Source organism: Lycium barbarum, chromosome 8 (assembly GCF_019175385.1).
Source record: "Lycium barbarum isolate Lr01 chromosome 8, ASM1917538v2, whole genome shotgun sequence".
In the NCBI taxonomy this organism is placed as follows: domain Eukaryota; kingdom Viridiplantae; phylum Streptophyta; class Magnoliopsida; order Solanales; family Solanaceae; genus Lycium; species Lycium barbarum.
In genome coordinates, this window is record NC_083344.1 from 125,358,889 (window position 1) to 125,379,533 (window position 20,645).

The following is a 20,645-nucleotide window of genomic DNA, read 5'->3' on the forward strand; positions in this document are numbered from 1 at the left end:
ATTGTAAATTAATTTTTAATTAAAATTAAGAAAATATTTTATTAATGATAATTAAAACTCGTTTATCTACATAGCCAACCACGAATAAGAGAGTTGTAGAATTTATAGTATATGTATGCACACATTTACATACATACAAGAAATTATAAAATTATTATTCTACGTGTAATGTTGATGATATAAAAGAACTGCAGTATAATAAATTGTAAAATTATTTAAACTATAGATAAAATACCTAGGTAAAAATATATTATATAGTATAAATATATAATGTATTACATAGATGAAGGATTAATGATGTCAAGGGCATAATAGACATTGCATATCAAAAAGGGGCGGATGATTATTGTTCAAAGTTGAGAGGGGAGTTTAATTTTTTAAGGTAAAGTTGAGGGGTGTAAATGATTTTCACCAATTTTAATTAAGTAGACAAGTAAAAGTGAACGGAAGGAGTATAAACTTTTACCAACGAGAACACTGAAGGCATAATACGAAATTATACAGTAAGTGACAAGCTAAAATTACTAACTTGTTATTAAACATGTCCGTAAGATGAAGCAAAAGAAAAAAAAGACACAGACGAAACAAAATGTGTGCGCATTAGTCTCGTCCTGAACGACTATAAATTCTAGATGCTCACGAGAACCTATGTTGCTCGGTTCTCCTAAAATGCCGCCACAACTATGTCGGATTCTCCGAAATGCACTACTTTTGGAAATTTGACGCACACCCGGCGAAATTTTTAAGAGTTTGAGCAATATAAAAGAATACCTATGGTCAAGCTAAAATTTGAAGAAAATATCCTTGAGTGGGTCCTTAAATATATGCAGCTCATAAGGCTGACTGTAATCCCTCTGAGGCTTACAATAGTTCTTGACCTCCTTCTGCAAAACAGAAAATCATCCTCAGCATGTTCACAATAGTTAAAAGAGTCAAAAGAAACTTTAACTATAGTTAAAGCTAAAAAAAATAAGTGACCCTTTTCTCACAGTTTAATTTGTTACTTCAGTATGCCAATTGCTAATTCAAATTCTTAAATTAAAAGAGAGAGAATATTGCCTGCTGACTCATGCAATGACAGATTATTGTAACGAAAATACAGTCTTATCTAGCCTCCAAACCACGGGGAAACTAGATTTCATGGGGTTAATGTTTTGATAGGCCGAGCATTCGACTCAGAAAAGACTCTGCTTTACTACACTTTGAATTTTCAGCAGCGCACACCCTCAACAACAACAAAAACAACAACAACATACCCCGTGTATTCCCACATGTGGGGTCTGGAAAGGGTAGAGTGTACACGGACCTCGCATGCCCTCGAACATTTTATAATTAAATCTTTTAAGTATTTGATTATACTTTACATGTATTCTCTAACTAAGAACTTGATGAATTTAAAGAGTTATTTTTATGCTAAACTATCCTGCAGCTCTCCTCTGCTCCTTAAAACACCGTCGTATCTACTTCACCATTTGAATTGTTAAAAATAGACTGGTGGTGAAGTTTGCAAAGGAATAAAGTGTCCACTTTTAACAATTTTTTCACATATAAAGAGATGAAAATTATGACAATTTTTTCACATATAAAGAGATGAAAACTATGCATACAGGAGAATGTGCATTCATTACATCAGGAAATTTTGACTAGTTAAAGACATGAAAATTATGCATACAGGAGAATGTGCATTCATTACATCAGGAAATTTTGACTAGTTAAAGGCATATGTTTCAGTTGCATATCCTAGACTTAGATCCTCAACCGATTTATGCAACACATACGAGTCCAGAATTTTTATACTATCGGTGTAGTTAACTGATTATAAGTTATAACATGTTACTTATTTTTTCGAGGTAACCGATTCATACTTTTTTTTTTTTACCGATTCATACTGACCATAGACAATTAACTCTAAAATGACATGATATGGCAAAATAGTTTTAGATTGACAGGGTGTATAAGTTAAAAACTAATGGTTAACAGCACTGTTTCCTCTTCCATTATACCCGATATATATGCTCTTTGTGAGTAACCAGTTCTCAAATATATCCATATATTACTATGAGTAAGCAACAATCAGAACGTACCTTTCGGATCGCTTTTATGGCGGTCAAAAGATTTTCACTCATCACTTCCGTAACCAATGTATCTTGCTCTAAAGCAACTAAAGAGTTAGTAATAGAATCTGGTACACTTCGTAGATTCTCACCAGAGACATCAGAATCCCCTTCTGTTTCACGAAAACATCATTTGAGTTTCAATCAACAGTTCAGGAATATCTCAACTATGGACATGGAAATTGAGTCATCACATTCTTTATTGACTCACTTCAAAAAGAGATAAGCATTAGCTAGGAAAAAAAACCGAGAAGGCCATGTGCTTTTGTACAAAGATTGGAAGCAATAAAAGCAGTAGAAGGAATTGCAGAACGCTTCATGAAATCTTTAGAATGATATACAGATAATAGCTGAATATTCAACAATAATAAGATTAATTGATGACAATAAAATGAAACATTCAGCAACTTTTTACTGGCAAGACACCTTAATATAATCTAATAAGCTAGGCCAAATTCCACCTAACATCAAAAGCTATGGTCACTTGTTCTACATCAATCTCCTAAAAATGAACCTGAGTTCAGCTAAACTTTGGATACACTGATGCATTAGAAAGATGATGCTCTGTCACACTAGCACTGCCATCATTTTACGGATACACAAGAGCACATACATGCATACATGAACGTTTTTCAAAATGCAACAACCGTTGCTCCGTCAGAGTTTCATTCTTCTTCAAACTCATCACGGATGAATTAGATATAGTAAACAAACCCTTTGATCTGAATATCTATCTGATGAGGCAACTCATCTAACATATATTCTCAAGGAAAACATATTGAACTTGTGATGGAGGGAGAACACTAAAAATTTCAGAATGTTTCAGTACCCATATAGTCATAAAAGAGGATGCTCAATTTTGAATTAAAAATCTAGAAGCATTATTATCACTCAACTAGTACATCCAACAACAGCATGAGGATCATGAGGGTCACCCTCAAACTACTTTCTTGAATACCAATTAGTATCCACTGCAACATGAGTTTGTATAACCCATTCAATACATCAGGATTGTCAATAATGGAACGTCAGATAGGAGGCAAAGCATCAAGAGAGCATGACTAATTTAAGCTTCCTGCTTTTGCCAACTTCAGCAGTATTGCATAGAATTCCTAAATTTTGAGAGTTAATTATGTTAAAATCCCTTGTGAATTATTTATAAAGCACTTCATTGCTTTAAGTGATGGTTTGCAATAACACTACTCTTAATATAGACAAAGCTGCTAATAAAAGTAAGACTACCAAATTAAGACTCATCTTGATCAAAAGTTATTATCACTATCCTACGTTTGACATCCTTGATGAAACACTCCAAATGCCTTAGTTGGCTAACAGAATCCTTGTCATTAGTTTCTTCTGTTTCATTCCCTTTTACTTTTTTCTCTGCAGGTAAGTGAATTGCTCCAATACTTTGAAAGTAGCTTATTAGGAACAAACATCTGGAACAGAAACTTATCAAAGAGAGATAATATCTTGAAACTATAAGTAGGTACCATCTTGATATGAGGCTTACTACATATTGGGTCCTATAAAAACAATTTAAAAAAAGAGGTGTCATCTTGATTCGCATGGTTTCCGCTCACAATTCTTATCTGCGGTCATTATAAGAAGATATGTGCACCACTCATAAAAGTAGAGTCCCACATAGACAGCTAAATATTATTCAAAATATTAGAAATAGAGATAGGGAAACCTAAAATGGAAAATGTGGGAGAACTACATTGAACGTGTAGCACACTTCAAATATTTTTTGAATTGACATAATGTAATAGACTATGTATCTTAATTTAGGTCATGCTGATTTAACCCACTTGAGGTGAACCATCACAACAGAAATAATAGGTGTACCACTACCAGGCTGAATGATACAGCACAAAGGGAAAAAATTAAAAGGCTAATACATAATAGAAGATACAGTAAAGGAAATACTAAATGATTGTCTAACTTACCCACTGGTTCTGGAAGGCTTGAATCTTTTCGCAACCCATCGATCCCAGCCATAATAATTGAAGCAAGACCTATGTATGGGTTTGTACATGCATCAAACGCTTTAATTTCAAAATGGCTTACACGATCATCTGCAATTCCAGGAGGGCTAGCAGTTCTTAATGGTGCCTCTGTATTCTCTTTCCCCCAGCAGACGTAAGCTGCATTTCGCGTCTTAGGTACCATATGGTCATAACTGCACGTAATTAATAGTCAGAAAATCATACATATGTTAGAAACTTCTAACAGATTTTCAATTAATCCTCAGGTCAGTTAGAAACCTTTGAGAGGTGTTTCATTGCTAGAATGACTGTTGAGGTCTGAGGAAAACAAGAGATTTCAAGGTCTACCAAAAAGTAAGGCAACTGATAGGTAGGCCATACTGCATCAAAAATAGGAAAACGGAAGTGGTACTTTCTCTAATCACGGGGTACTGTTCCGCCAAAAGAAACTTATTTATAGTACTAACATAGTGCCAAAATTGATGATTTTCCTTGACTTTTAGATTTATAAGTTCTGCATTTATTCGGCACTTAATTTTTTAAATTAATGGAAAAGAAGCAGGATAATAAGAATGATAGAAAATCACTAACCTAAGAATATGTGTTAGAGTAAAAGCTAATATGGAAGGAAGATGATTTAACACCCCAGCCATGAATGATTCCCCAATCTTGGACATCCCATATTTTGATTCACCAGATGCCATAAAAACATTTTCTCCATTTCTAGATAAACTGATGTGGACATGTGATCCAGAGCCATCTTCATCTTCTGCAAACCTAGACAAAAAAGGCCAAAATGTCAGTCACTTGCTATAACTTCATGCAGTAAAATTTTTGGGAATGGGGCCTTGACATAAATCTCTAAAAGAAAATACATGAATGCAAGAAGTTAATTCAAAAGTAAGGAAAATTTATCCAGGAGAAGTAAATTCAGCAAGTAATACTGAAAGAAACTTATTTCTTCTCAACTGTTTTGAAAAACAAATAACAGCATGCATTTAACATTATGAACCTTGTCCAAAATAGTAAACTACATAGTATGGCATGTATGTCATCTCGCCTTCTCCAGTGGATAAATATTTCCATCTTTTATTTAGTAATAGAAGGTGCATGTTCCTTTTCCATTTCTCAAAATCAAGGGAGCAAGCCCTTCGGGCGTGGGTTCGGCCGAACCCAGTAGCTTTGGTCGAATCATGTATTTGTATTAAATTTTTTGTCAATTATGTACAAATTATTAATTTAGAACCCAGTAACTTTAAAGAATTAGAACTCCGAACCCACAAGCTTCAAATTCTGGTTCCGCCTCAAAATAGATATAGCTCTTCCTAATAACAAGTATCTCTCAATCCGGTCAAAAGGGTTGTGAAGGATAGAAGAATGATGGAGTTGTTTGTAGATTTTATTGGGATCGAGCTAGGCTACGTGTTTATAGTCATTAAGCAAGAAAACTGCAATAAGAAATTGACCACTCAGCAGCGGATAATTTTTCAACTGCAGAAACCATGCAAAAATAGAAACTGTTCCCACGGTTGACTACTTCAGTATGAGTTACAAGAGATTATAATAAGAAAAGCAAGTATTTAAAAGCCAACAAGGTGCTGACTTCATCCTCGTCTTTGATTTATCGCGAAGTGAGAATGGGTGTAATCTAAACTTCACTACTTATTTGAAAATCCATTGTTTTTTAGCGATCCCCAAACTATGTTACTCCTAGAACCACCACCAATTGAATACAGTAAAAGTTTTTCAATTGTGCATCACTCTTAATGAACAATATTGCACTAGCTCACTACACTTGGTCAGTCAATAAAGTAAGGAAGCATCAGTAATCACCCTATCATTTGCACACATGCACGACTCAAAGTAAGAAACGGTGCAAATGTATAAAGTAAGTTAGTAATACTTCTAAGTAGAAAGTTCATACATATCGTCTCCACCTAATGAAGAAAAATTATAGAGCATAACAGGATGTGTTACAGTGATATCACTTTTGAAGAAGAAAAGGCATGATTGGATCAACAATTAAACAAAAGATTTAACTTACACTCTCATAGGTGCAAAGCACTTCTACAATATTAGTGTAATTTAATTGGTTTTATCGGATAGAAATTTTACCATATTTTAAGTGATCAATCAATACTTATTAATGCGAATTAATTACAATTACCTTTTAAGTGATCTGATTGTGTAAAACTCGTTATATTTTTTAAAATTTAATCATCAGTATAGAACTTGCATTTAAAAAGGAAAATGCACCTAAAAGTGCTGTAGGCAAATCTGCTACCTACTTTGGAACAAAAGTTGCCATCAGCCCGTGTTGCCTTGCAACTGATCTGATGACTTCACGAGCATAAATTAAGCTGACAATTGATGTTCCAGCCTCCGTGTATCCCAGGACAGCTTCAAACTGACCTCTCCCAGTTTCCGCATGTAGCTGCATATTTGAAGGAGACAAAAAGGGACGCAATCTTTACTGGACTGAAAATTTGTGGGCTATTTTCTGTTTTATACTAGGTAAAAGATTCAACCTATGCAGTTTATACAGTGCAATCTCATTATATTGTCGTATCTGTGGAACTATGTAAAAAATGTGTTACATGAAACATGCTATTCTTTTCCCTTTTATTGGGGTCTAGATGTGGTTGATAATGTTCATGAAGCAATTATCCTCGTAAACCATGAAAACATTCAGAAAATGATTTTTTTGGATATAGCTTCTTCATCTTTGAATGAAAAGAAAAAAAGAAGAACATCCCAACACTTCACTTTTCTACTTCTATTGGCAAGGTAGTCTGACTAAAAATAATTCTTCAGTATATAGAGAATGAGGGGATGTAAATTTTTGACTTCTGAAAGCTTAACGCAGTTCTTAATTGGTTGAGAAGAAATATTGTCATCATACCACTAGCAGCCAAGATGATTTAAGCATCAACAAAGCTTTAGAGTCTGCATTAACACTAGTAAATAAACTATTTTTGTGAAATAATATAATCATAAGTGAGCAGCATTTTTGTGCCGAGTGACGGAGGTGGATTACATATGACTGTGATAATTATTTCATAAATGAAACAAACTGTTAAATAATTCAACTAGTTGAGGGGAAAAATGAAAAAAAATCAGTATTAGTTAATTTTTTTTGGTAATTTTTTTTTTAATTACCAAGATAGATTAGTCCTTATTTTTAATAGTGCTTCATCACAAATATCTTGAAAATTAAAAATTTTTTAGTAAAGCCCCCGTTTCTTGAGATTAAGCTTATGTTGAGAAAGAATAGTTGTTGGAACACAGCTAAAAGTAGGTTGCGTTGTTGCATGAAAACCTCTCTGTCGAGCTCCACTCTTAAATAATTGCTGTATATGTACTCAATGGTAGACTAGTCTTTGTGATAATGTGACTTTTAACTATATTTTTCTTATCGTACCTATAAATCTATCATGAATATTATACTTTGGTACATAATATCATATGCTCAGGTCTCTTCTTCTATCTTGCTATTTTCTTGTATTCGGACACGTCTTCCTTTTCTTCACCTTACTCAGCCACCTCCTTTCCAATTTTGATTGACAAGTCGTCTCTTCTGGTCTCTCCAAACAATGCTATTTCATTTTGCAACATTAAAGCCTTGTCTCTATATCTTACATTATACTAATTAGGGCCAAAGTCATAGATGAACCTAAACTTGTCCTGATTTTTCATTTAGACCCCCCAACTGAAACGTTGACCATCTGAACCCCTGAACATAAGATAAACTATGTCATTTGAACTCCTCGTGCCAGCTGGGCACACGCGTGAAGCTCACTTGCTATGACATGAAAAAGTAGACCAATAAAAATAAGTCATGTCATGTTACCTGTTATTAAAAAAAACAAGCCATGTCAACAAAAAAAATTAATTTTAACAAAAACTCTATTTTAAAATCTATTAAAATAATTAAAAAAAATTGAAGAACCCAACCCATCCTCTCCGATAGCCCACTTCACCGCCGCCACTGCCCCCGCTGCCGCCGCCGCTGCTGCCACTGCCGGCGCTTCAAAAATTTAAATAATTAAAAAAATGGTGCCGTTTTTCCTCGGAGATTTATTTAAATAGATTTTGTAGTGGAGAAGCGGCAGTGGCGGCGGTGAAGTGGGCTATCGGAGAGGATGGGTTGGGGTTTTCAATTTTTTTTAATTATTTAAATAGATTTTTGTTAAAATTAATTTTTAATGATTAAAAATTTTAAAAAAAGAAAGCTGCAGCAGTGGCGGCGGTGAAGTGGGCTATCAGAGAGGATGGGTTGGGGTTTTCAATATTTTTTAATTATTTAAATAGATTTTTAAATAGAGTTTTTGTTAAAATTAATTTTTAATGATTAAAAAAAAAAAGCGGCGGCGGCAGCGGAGGAGGCAGCGGCGGCAGTGGCGGCGGTGAAGTGGGCTATCGGAGAGGATGGGTTGGGTTTTTTAATTTTTTTTAATTATTTAAATAGATTTTTAAATAGAGTTTTTGTTAAAATTAATTTTTAATGATTAAAAATTTAAAAAAAGAAAAAATCTGGTCGCTCACGCTCTATTTAAAGCAGTGAGCTTCACGCGTGTGCCCAGCTGGCACGAGGGGTTCAAATGACACAGTTTATCTTATGTTCGGGGGTTCAGATGATCAACGTTTCAGTTGGGGGTCTAAATGGAAAATCAGAACAAGTTCAGGGGTCCATCTATGACTTTGGCCTACTAATTAGTACATGTTATTAAGGAAACTCTTCTTACTAGTGCTCAAGAAATCGGTGTTTATGGCTTACTGACACAAGTTTTCCCTGCATGCCATCCTTTATCAGAGAAGATGGTACTTGTATGTTATGGCGGAAACTCTTCTTGCTAGTGTTCAAAGTCTGCCCTATGTTGGTGCTTCAAGGAATACCTTCTGAACATGTATATTTACATGTTTGGAAGAGATCAATTAAATTCAAAACAACAATAATAACTGCTACTATATCTCAGTCCCAAACAAATTGAGGTAAATCATTTACTTCAAAAGGAAAAAAGAAAAGAAAAAAAGATGGTACTTATATTAAGAAATATGGTGATTATATTCTGCCTTTATTTCATCATCGGATTCAGATTAATTCAGTTGTATTGCTTGGATTCGACCAACCATTTCTTAGCAAATCATTCAAACTATTAGTCACTCCAATCACTCTTTTACTAGAAACTTGGATCAAAATTGAATTTCTCTTTTATGACCAAAGAAGCTCGCAGATTCTCCAACTCAAGGTCCATCTTCATGACTTTAAGAAAGGTGATCTTTCAATCACTAATTATTTACATCATCTACAGCCTATTGTGAATTCCCTAATCTAAGTTGTAATCACATTTCTGAAACTGATGTTCTTCACATGTTATCTGAGCTCCTACTGTGTTATTGCCTCCATTTTCACTAGAAACCCTCTTCTGTCCTTAATGGAGATACTTCCTCTTCTCCTTTTGCAAGAGTTCTAACTAACTGGTTTCGTTGTCTACTTTACTCGTGAATGTTTCATTTCTAGGTTCAAAAACATTTTTCTCTGGTCTTCAGTCTTCTTCAACTCATTCAAATACCACCGCTCGTTATGTGCTGCTTCTCTATTGATCATCTGGAATGCTACAACGACACGAATTGGCAGGTTATGTCCCTCAACTGATATCCTACCTCAGCATACTTTTTCTCTTGGTACAGTCTTGTTTCTTATGAAATCAAGAAGCAGATAGTTTTCGGCAGATCCAGTTCTAAAACTCTCTCTTTCTATTGCATATACTGCTACTGGAAGGTGGATTCTCTTGTTCACACACCACTTTTATCTATTTCTACTAAGTATTTACTATGGCAATATTAGTATCATTTATCTATCTCATGATCTTGCACAACAAGCTCATACCCAGCATATATATCTTGAAAAAGTAACTTCTGGAAGTTTATAAGTTCGAGATGTTCCTATGAACGACAAACTTTGATATGTTAGCAATGATTCTTCTCCCTCAGAGGTTGTTAAAGTAGTATAAAAAGTTCTGTGTTCTTCCATATCAGGCTTTGCTTGGGGTGATTAATATTCTATATGTACTCAGGGACAGCCTAGTAATTTTGTAGGCAGTATTTCAGTATAAATATCTTACCATATATGTAATTCTATCATTAAGAAATATATTGTTACATTAAATAAGTGGTAAAGGATTTTCATGGAGAAAAAGAGAAATGCATACTAAAATATCCTAGTATCTGTAATACTGCGTGCATAGACGACGTGCTACCAAATTTGCAAGCAAACATTCAGGGAAATGGGAACTTACCTGTTCAACTGTAATATTCATCGTTTGAAGAAAAGTGTCGATATCTTCTAATATAGAGGACGCAGCATCAAATGCTGATGTAGAGCAGTAAGAGGTCTTGTCAATTGGTAACCACTCTTCTTTGCCGTTCCTTTATAATTGTATTTATACAAATTTAGTGTAAGACTTTAAAGATGAGAAACTCAACACAAGATGCATACCTTATTACACTCTTCAAAAGGTAAAATTCAATTTCAAAGCCTACATTCACGACCTGAAACATGTAGATATGCATCAGATCAATAAGACTATTTAACACTTGCACAAAAGATATTAGACATACCAAGTCGAATTCATCTTTTAAAATTTTAGTGACTCTCCGAAATACTTCTCTTGGACAGTATTCCCATGGTTTGCCAGGTTCAATACACATATCAGCTAAACACATATCCTGTTGTTTTTCCCTGGATCAAAAGATGCACATCAGACATGATTACGATTATTTCTGCCGAGAAGACCAAAAAAAAAAAAAATCAAATGAAATTCAGGAGAAATTTGATATCTCAGTTGAACGTTGCCACGCTAAGGTCCATACATTCATCCAATAGACAATGAAAACAGTTGGACATCAATGTTTGTACAATTTCAGAAAAAACAGCTACAAGATACTTTTGTTTGGTATCTCTATGTTTACTTCGTGTTTTCAAAATAAATCATGTGATATCATGAAAAATCGCATCAGGTTTTCATACTTTACAACTATAGCTCTTGCAAAATTGAGTTTAGTGGCATCTATAAAACATAAATTGGAAGGAGGGGATAAGGTGGAGGCCGCGGAGCAAGTGGTAATGGAACCTTGAGCTAGTGAAACATATCCACTAAAAAGAAGAGCTCTGCTACTTTGAGGAAATGATTTGTTTTGAAGGTTAATATCCAGATTTTCTCTTAATAAATATTCTTCTTTTTCCCTTTCTTTAGCCGCATAATTTTGGAATACTCTCATTAATATTATCTCCTATTAGTGACCATGCAATTAACCACATACCATATATCCTCTACCCCATAATTTGGAACAGTACCTATTGAATTCTGCTCTTTAGATCTGGTTACAAGACATTTTCATGTGTTTCTACTAAACGTTTTGCATAAAATAATATGCTTATATGTGTTTGGTTATCTTAAACTTTAAAATTGTATTCCTCAAGAAAAATGTTTTCCATCAAATGGTGAAAGTGACTTCCGTCATTGATGAGTGGAAGCCATTTTCTTTTAGAAATATGCCAACTCTTAATCAATATCACTTCAATCAATACTTACGACATTATTATCAACCTTCAATATCCAAACATACCCAAAATATGATTCTCGTAGCATATCCTACAACCAGTACAATTGATATATGTCATTTACTTGTATGCTCAGCCAAACATGGAAAACAATCCTAAGAATTACCAAACGCACGAAACTGAAAAAGTTCTGTATTGTTTCTGAGAAGGCAGCACGGACAAAGTTAAACAAAATCCCCATAGCTTAGCATTCGAAAAAATGAAAGAGGATCTTATCTAATCTTATCATATATGACCTATCAATGAAATCGATAAAGACAACCTACAGAATGCATAACTAGAATAAAACTTAAATTCAGGAGCATAAAGAAAAACAAAGGTAGGGGTAAGGTCTGCATACACCCCACCCTCCCAGACCCCACTTGTCAGATCACACAGAGTATGTTGTTGTTGTTCTTGAAAGAAAAATAAAATTGAATATATCAAGTAAATACTTAATTATAGACAGGAGGTTTCAAGTAGTACCATGGGATTTTGCATCGGGTTGATAAATCCGGAATGATTCTGATCATGCCCGTATAATTGAGAGGAGAACCCTCAGGGGGAGCATTAGATACTGAACTGAGTGCAGCCAGACATGCAGGACTTAAGCCTATACCATGCTTTCTCACAAAGCTGAGGCGTTCATATGGAATAACCTGTAAATGATGCACACGAATTGACCAAATTCACTCCACTTTCAACCAAAATGTGTCTATACCAACCAATGTCCAACATCATATAGAGATAGCAACAATTTTTAACAGGATTACTTTGTATAGACTTCCATATTTTCATAGCTAATGAGATATCCAAAATAATCAGTAAGGCCTTAAAACAATAGCCAAGAAGGGAAGTCCAATAATGAGAAGTAAACACCAAGCATTGCCATGGATGGACTCCATAATTGCTTTGGACTACATATCCTTTACTAGCAAAGAACAGAAAAAATAACAGAAAGCTTGGTGAAATCACAATATATGTTAATTGAGTTGGTAAGAATGTTGTGTAAATATATTTCAATTAAGGAGAATATGTATATATTGATAAGGAAATGGACCTTGGAGCTAAATCTACCCCAAAGCTAGCTCATAATGTGAGGATTGTCCAAGACCATATAGACTAAATAACTCATCACCATGCACGCCTAGGACTGGACATGTAGAGTGTGGACAATTAAAATGGGAACCCAACATTAGATAAATCTTGAATTCTAATGGCCACGGCTCTGATATCATGACAAGAAAATGAATCTTATCCTAACTCCAACTCCGAAAGCTACTAGAGCCCAAGACTATATATAAGGATACCAAATAACTCATCATCCACCCATGTGGGAACTCAGCATAAACTACTAGTTAGGATAATATATGGAGTTTTTTAGGACCAATCAGAAATTTATATGCTTGTAAATTATGAATCTTTTCTATTTAAACTAGAATAGGTTGATGGAATGAGCATTCTCCGAAATTGCATTCCTTTCTTCTTCATCATACTCATTCTTATTCCTCTGTTTTCCCCAAATGGTACTTCTTCCGTCCCAATTTATGTGACCACTCTTTCCTTTTAAGGCAAGCAGTTCCAAAAAGAACGACACTTTTTTATATTTAGTAACAATTTAAGTTTAAACTTCTTATTTTATCATTAATGAGACGGTTTCTAATCACACAAATATCAATGTCTTATTTTAAACCACAAGTTTCAAAATTCATTCCTTCTGTGCCCAGTCAAACATCATCACATAAATTGGGACGGAGGTAGAATCAAAGATAGGTAGGAAGAATCGATTTTCTAAAAAGAAAAAAACAAATCAGATTATACTCAAGCGCAGGGGCGGAGCTAGGTAGCCTCCAGGGGTTCATCCGATCCCCCTCAACAAAAAATTATACTGTATATACAAGGTTAAAATTATTTTTTTATGTGTATACAGTAGATGTTGAACCCCTTGACTTCTTCGTGTATTTACTTTTTCATATATTTGAAACCCCCTGTGTCAAAATCCTGACTCCGTCACTGCTCAAGCGTCAACAGAAGAATAAAACTAAACTGATTCTCCAATTCATTAGTTTCCAGCAAACTCCTCTGCCAAATTAGACCAATTACCCAGTAATTTGGTGCATGATGTCATCTCTGACAGTATTTTCTCGCTTGCAATCACTTCAACAAAGTCGAAGGAGTACTCTAATTCACCCTAAATCTGTTTCTATTTTCTTCCCCTCTTCGATCTCAGAAACTATATTTGGAACGTTTGGGCTTCCTATGATTATTGGGATTCCTCAAATGTCAGAGAACTCTGTTATTTCTCTCCTAGTGTGAAAAACTCTCAATTTTGCGTTATCTACTGCTAAAAAAGAGTTAATTTTCAGTTGTTTGAGATTTTTCTGTCACACATGTTAGTGAAATCAAAAGTGTAAGATTTGATTATATCTATTGGTACACTAAAAAGCAATTTCATACAATTAGTGTCATTCTTGTCAGATACATGATCCACCAACTTGTACGACCACCAAAAAAAAAAAAAGGCTAAAAGAATTTATCTCAACTATCTTCTCTAGAATGTGAATTGTATCAACTTGGAAATTATACTTGTGCCTCTTTCTCTAAGCGAGTCGACAATAGGGGCACATTTACACTTGAACCGAGTTAATAACAACACTTTTCGGTTAAATTCGTACTCTGTTTAGTATGTTGATCAAGAAATTTAATCACTAACATATATATAAAAGCACAAGTTAATTAATTAAAGCTTACACGACATCTATGAATGCCAGAATTATCAATCCAAAGTATGCGAAGAAAGGGAACAGGCTTCAATGGTTCATCGTAGTCGTAGGAATTGGCTTCTTCAGACGACGAACCAACGCTGGACTCTGATCTGTCCATTTTTGTCTTTCCAAGTTTCCAATTTCAGTTTCAGACTTTCAGTTTGTTTAGTTCACTTTTGGAATGTGCATGCATGCACGTGTGTAGATGCATAAATTGATGTACCTGAAAAAATATGCATAAATTGATGACTGATTCCTCTCAAAAAAACCCTTTTTTTTCTCCAACATGTTTTGCGTTGCTTATGAATTTTGTCTTGATTAGCTTCAAAATCGGTACAATAGTACACTTGTTTGTAAATGAGTGACTATGTGAACAAACTTGTGGTTGAGTGATGTCGTGTGAATAGCTCCATTTTGATATGAAGCGTCAATATATCTTATTTTATTTCCTTTTCTTAAGTGAAAATGAGTACTTGGCGGTTTGGTCACTAAAAAAAAAAAATAGGTAATGCTCAGGTCAAAAGTTGCAATTCGCGAAGGTTTTAACATCTATTATTTGTTATCATAAGTTGCACTTTCAACCTTCGCAAATTACCTGTGTTTTTTTTTATATACATACTAATTATACTGAATTAGCTATGATTAAAAAATTGTTACATTAATTAATTATTTATGTTGAAAGAGCAATTTTATCTTTAAGTTACATTAATTAATTAATTATGTTGAAAGAGCAATTTTATCTTTAAATACTCTCTGTGTTCCATTTTACTAGTCCTTGACTTTTCACTTCCCGTAAAAAAAAATTACTAAGGATTTATTTTACTGAATTATTCATATTAATTATGCTTTGAAAATCTAAATATGACTAGTCGTACTCTATGTAGTTACTTAATGATAATGGTAATAATGAAAGAAAATAATAAATATCTCTTGATTTGCTAAAATGAACAAGGAAACATAGATTATGTTTAATACAAGGAACTAGTTAAGGGGTGCACATATTTTTATTTCATATTCTAACTCACATAACCTAATACTCCTTCCGTCCCAAAATAAGTGTTGTTTAAGAAAAAAAAATTGTCCCCAAATAATTGTCGCTTTAGCAATTCAAGACAATAATTAGTAACTTGTTTCCAATTATACCCTTAATTATAGAACTACTTTTTCTTAATAGTGCTCATTTTTCAAGAAATTAAACATAATAAATAGGAGAAATTTAGTAAATGATATCTTGCATTTATTATTTTTCTTAATGGGCATGAAAAGAGCTAAAAAGATACTTATTTTGGACGGAGGGACTAGGGAGTATAGTATTTCCTCTCTCCCTTTTTCTCGTCAAATATACTAAGAATAATTCATTTTGCTTATCCATTTTTAGTAAATAAGAAAATATTTTATCCAATTTTACCATTTATCCTTAAATAATTATTTTTCAAACTTATTGGAGTATTAATAAGCAAATTTAGACTTCAAAACTCAAAAGCCTAGTTAATAAGGGCGACTAAATAAAATAACCACTTAGCTAATATGTCACGATCCAACCCCGTAGGCCGCGACTAGTGTCCGTGCTGGACACCCATACGTACCCAATAATCCAAACTAGAATATAAGCAGAATATACAGATACAGAAGTCGAATGGCTTTACTAATTATCGCAGACAAACAGACATATCGCACGGAAGCCGATAAGGCTATCATAGAACATAGCAACCCAAAACATATACACAACCCACATGTATGTCTGCAGACCTCTACGAACAACAAACAGATCATAAGACGGGACAGGGCCCCGTCATACCCCTGAATAACATACATATGTGCAACAGAAGAGTATGTACCCAAAATATAGGCTCCAGACAAAGGAGCACTCCAAGATAGCAGAATAGAATCCTAAGCGGGCGGATCAACAAATCGATCGTCTGTACCTGCGTGGCATGAAACGCAGCCCCCGAAAAAAGGGGGTCAGTACGGAAAATGTACTGAATATGTAAAGCACGGAACATAGTGAACAAAGTCATAACCGAAGCAGAAGGTATAGGAAATGAACGGAATATCCAGAATATCAAAATGCTGATCATAAAGCATAAATAGTGCATGCAGAAAACATATGTCATATCTGGTCCCATTACGGGACTGGGTAAACAGAACGTGGTCGCCACCCCGACACTGGCGCCACAACACAGCATAACTCCAGAGTAGGGAATAACTCCGTAACATATCATATCATATCAGAATGTGCACATGTCAAACATATCAGATGGTCATATCATATCATATCATCATATATCAGAATATGTGTACATGGCACATCATACTCCACAACCCATGTACATGTATACCTGCCCCCTCACATCGAGGCGCGGCGAACAATGCAGTGGAATACGCGTGATAACATATCCTGGCCCGGGCTCAGTGAAGGAAACATTGAGGCATCCACGAATGGAGTAGTGAGAAACTAATGCAATATAAAATATAGCATATTTACGGAGACTCAATAGCATTACTTAGATGACAAACCATATAACAGAAACGGAGCAGTAATCATAGTGTATGCCTTTCGGATATCACAATGGTATATGTCAAAATAAGCTTTCTGAAATCATTTTCATGTTTCAAAATACATTATGGGACTTATCAAAATAATTCAAACAAATGTCATATAGTAGTTAGACGAGTAACCAAGAGTTTCCTTTGAATTCTACTTCAAAATAAGTCAAACGGAACAAATCAGAAAAATCCGGGAATAGTGGGCCCACCTCGGGTCAAATGAGGTGGCGTACATAATTTACGTATGTTACACTTCATAACATCACTTATGAGAGTTTTAAAGTAATCGGGTCCTATTTGTGCAAGTTCTAGATGTTTAGGCAATTTTTCCAACTATTCATGACATATTCAATTCAATTCTACTGAATGAAAAAGGGCAAATTTAGGTGCAGATTTCTAAGAGTAGAGTCGTCCCCAAGGCTCGTATCCAAGCCTATCATACCTAGGACATGCCAAGAGAATGAAAAACAAAGCTTTACATACCTTATTTGCCTTTTACGCCTATCCAAATTCAAGTCCCGTTTCCTCCAAAATCTACAATTGGTCACATTTACCAAATATTAATTATTAGGCTTTAGGAATTTAATCTCAACCCAATACTTGTCTACAAAAATTTGAGCAGCATTTTCTTTATACAACTCGCCTAACCCGAAACAAAATTTTAATAACATTGATGTACCCACGTTCTTCATTTTTTTTTTAATAGCATAGTTGTATATACGTTCAATGCATATGTTGTATATATATCCCTCCTAATTTATCTAATTGAGGAGCATGATCCCATTTATTAATTAGGTTCCCTCCTTTTGCATTAAGTGTTCTACACGTGTCCTGTGCATATATATTTTTAACGAATTGGCTGCTATGCATACTTATCACTTAAAAAATATGATATGCTTCATTAACTAACCACCACATATCTTGAATAATTACTCTCCACGTATAAAGCTCTAGTGAAGCTTAGTCAAAGTAAGTGACTCCATTAAGAAAGTGTTAGCGTTATAAATGCTCCCACCACAATTTCCAGCAATAAATTTTGTAGTTCCCATTTCATAATTTAATTATGATTTGGACGCATTTAAATATATCTAGTAAAGGAGAATTATTATCTACGTTCAACAGTGGTCTTTCAACACTTAATAACCATTATGCTTTCCAACATTCTACCATTTTTTTTGATATATAGCAATCTGTTTCATCACGTAGGAGTCAAACAATCTACTCCAACCCATAACATATTTATACAATTACTATGACTTAAACTCACGGCTTCCGATCACCGTCCCGTGAGTTCTTAACAAATACATACCTTTTATTGCTCATACGAGCTCGTAGAAGGTCGCAGACTAAGGATCATACTTGGATCACCTTCGTAAAAGCTTCCCCGATATTTTACTTCATTATAGAGTACGGTTCACCTTGCTTTGAAGCTCTTGAAGAAGAGGAGAGAAATCTTGTCTGCCAATAGCTGGAGCAAAAACGCTACATCCATCTTAATATTGAAGAAAATGTCTTTAATGTCTCATGGAAGGTTGTCCGTATATGGCCTTATGAGGCGGTGAACTCTCAAATAAAGGGCACTTTTATTATTTAGCTACAAGGTTAACTCATTTCTACATTAATTACTTAATATGGTAGGTAACTCCTTGTATATATCTGTAGACATAATCACGTGAAAACACATGACAAAAGTTAATGACATTGGAGAGTGTTCTTTTGTCCTTTCTACCACATGGCAAGTATTAATGTGGTTAGATATTATTTTAATACTTTATGAAATGCTCATAAATGGTTACTATAATTTGAAGTAGAATTTGACAGCAACTTATATTCTTGGAAAAAATAAAATAATAAATTTACAACGTTAAAATAAAACACTTAGGCAAATAAATGTTTACCATACTTTGAAAGTGTATATATATTTTATCAAAACTGATTTTTTTCCAACTAATATCAAGAGTACGAATATTTTAATTCTCAAAACGGTAAAAGATACCTTTTGTTTTTATGAGAAAATAATTTCTATCTTTATTCAAATAAATTTTCAAACCTCGACAAAACTTATTTTCTTCGATTTGTTTAACCTCAAATCCTTACGGTACATGTGTACCATCACTTTAACCACCTATAAATTTGGGGGATAACCTCGTGTCCGTTACTAATATCATTTAACTCGCACGCTTTCCGATGTACGAAAATACAGGATATAACATAATATTTTCCTAAGTGGAGTGTTAAGTAAAAATTGGACAAATAAAAGAAAATGAGGGAGTATTATTCAATATCGCTAATCAAATGTTGCATTAATTACGTGGTAATTATTTTTTCTATATTCCATGTATAGACTTGAAGATTTATTTCTATGGACCCTTTTTAATATTTAAATCACATACAATACAGAGAAATTCATAAGGTATAATTTAGAATCAGAGAATACTAATGGTAAATACTCATATAATACTATTAAATCCAATGCTGACTTCAGACTAAAGAAACTATTAGGCATAAATGCTACATATCCTGGCATAATAATTTAAAGCTGAAGCTTATTACTTTCATACCTAGGCAAGTATCAAAATAATATCCAAAGCAAGTCATGCACGTATAATAATCAAATTGCAAATCAGAGACTTAATAAGATACTACTAGAGATGTTACAAATATAGGGATGTGTACCTGAATGGGAAGAAAACTGACTAATTGTTTAAAGAAGAAGATAATACCCGGTTGAAGCAGATAATTAATCTCAATTGGTTAGAGATTAGTATCGAATCTGTTGATAATGTGTTATAAAAATGCTATAAATATAAACCAAAACTCCAAAACTATTGATACAAGAATTGAGAGAAAGTAAAAAACTGTTATTTCTATATGGTTTCGATCGTGTTTTTTACAAAAGAATAGTAACATATTTCCTCTATTTCTATTTATGTGACACTTTTTGTTTTTCGAGATTTAAATTATGCGAATTTTGACTGACATTTTAAAATGTATTTTTTTCTCATATTTATTTTTGAATATCTAAATTTTAATTTTAAAATAGTAATTTGATCTAATCTAATTTAGCTCTAAAGATTAGTCAAATTGAATTTACGTAAATTAGGAAGAATATTCTTAAATTAGGACCATTAATGGAGTACCATTTATAGGCTATAACGAACCTCCTTAAATTACAAGAACTAAATAGGTTCATTCATTTACATTTGAATTACTACCAAAGAAGTTACGGATATTTGATCCATATTCAAAGGACTGTTAACAGTTTTATCTTTCTTCTAATACAAGAACTCATATATATTATCACATTCAACTTATTTTCTTACTTCACACACCATCCAAATTATAGCAGGGTCTGGCTGCGTAGGCGCAACTTTCAAAATTCTGTTAACGTAGCCGTTACTCCGCCTCCTTCCTCCATTGCAACCCGTGGCCAACTCGATCATATAGATACAAATCATCAATCTACATTTTATATACGGAAAAGGGCCAAATATACCCCTATACTATTAGAAAAGGGCCAAATATATCTTTCGTTATTCTTTAAGTCTAAATATACTCCTGTCGTTATATTATTGGTTCGAATATACCCTTACTCAGTTAAAGTTGTCCAAGGTGGACATCCGATGTT

The 20,645-nt window shown here is 33.9% G+C and overlaps 1 protein-coding gene and 1 long non-coding RNA gene across 2 annotated transcripts; both read right to left on the reverse strand.

Annotated features, from left to right (window-relative positions):
• Positions 1-460: 460 nt before the first annotated feature.
• Positions 461-14,665, reverse strand: LOC132605425 (uncharacterized). Its single transcript, XM_060318578.1, has 10 exons — positions 14,457-14,665; positions 12,192-12,364; positions 10,724-10,844; positions 10,602-10,654; positions 10,402-10,531; positions 6,391-6,536; positions 4,694-4,879; positions 4,064-4,296; positions 2,085-2,227; positions 461-884 (listed from the first exon to the last, which is right to left on the reverse strand). The coding sequence occupies exons 1-10, from the start codon at positions 14,586-14,588 to the stop codon at positions 783-785; spliced, it is 1,419 nt and encodes a 472-aa protein (XP_060174561.1). The 5' UTR covers positions 14,589-14,665; the 3' UTR covers positions 461-782.
• Positions 14,666-16,053: 1,388 nt separating this feature from the next.
• LOC132605426 (uncharacterized) lies at positions 16,054-18,551 on the reverse strand. Its single transcript, XR_009569180.1, has 3 exons — positions 18,327-18,551; positions 17,501-17,551; positions 16,054-16,395 (listed from the first exon to the last, which is right to left on the reverse strand). It is a non-coding gene; the product is annotated as an uncharacterized LOC132605426 (long non-coding RNA).
• Between the last annotated feature and the right edge of the window lie 2,094 nt (positions 18,552-20,645).

Coding starts and splice junctions, on each gene's coding strand:
- LOC132605425 (XM_060318578.1), bottom strand. CDS start 14,588: ATGGACAGATCAGAGTCCAGCGTTGGTTCGTCGTCTGAAGAAGCCAAT. Junction 12,365..14,456: donor CTGGCATTCATAGATGTCGT/GTAAGCTTTAAT, acceptor CATCATTTACAG/GTTATTCCATATGAACGCCT. Junction 4,297..4,693: donor ACTCTAACACATATTCTTAG/GTTAGTGATTTT, acceptor AATTACGTGCAG/TTATGACCATATGGTACCTA.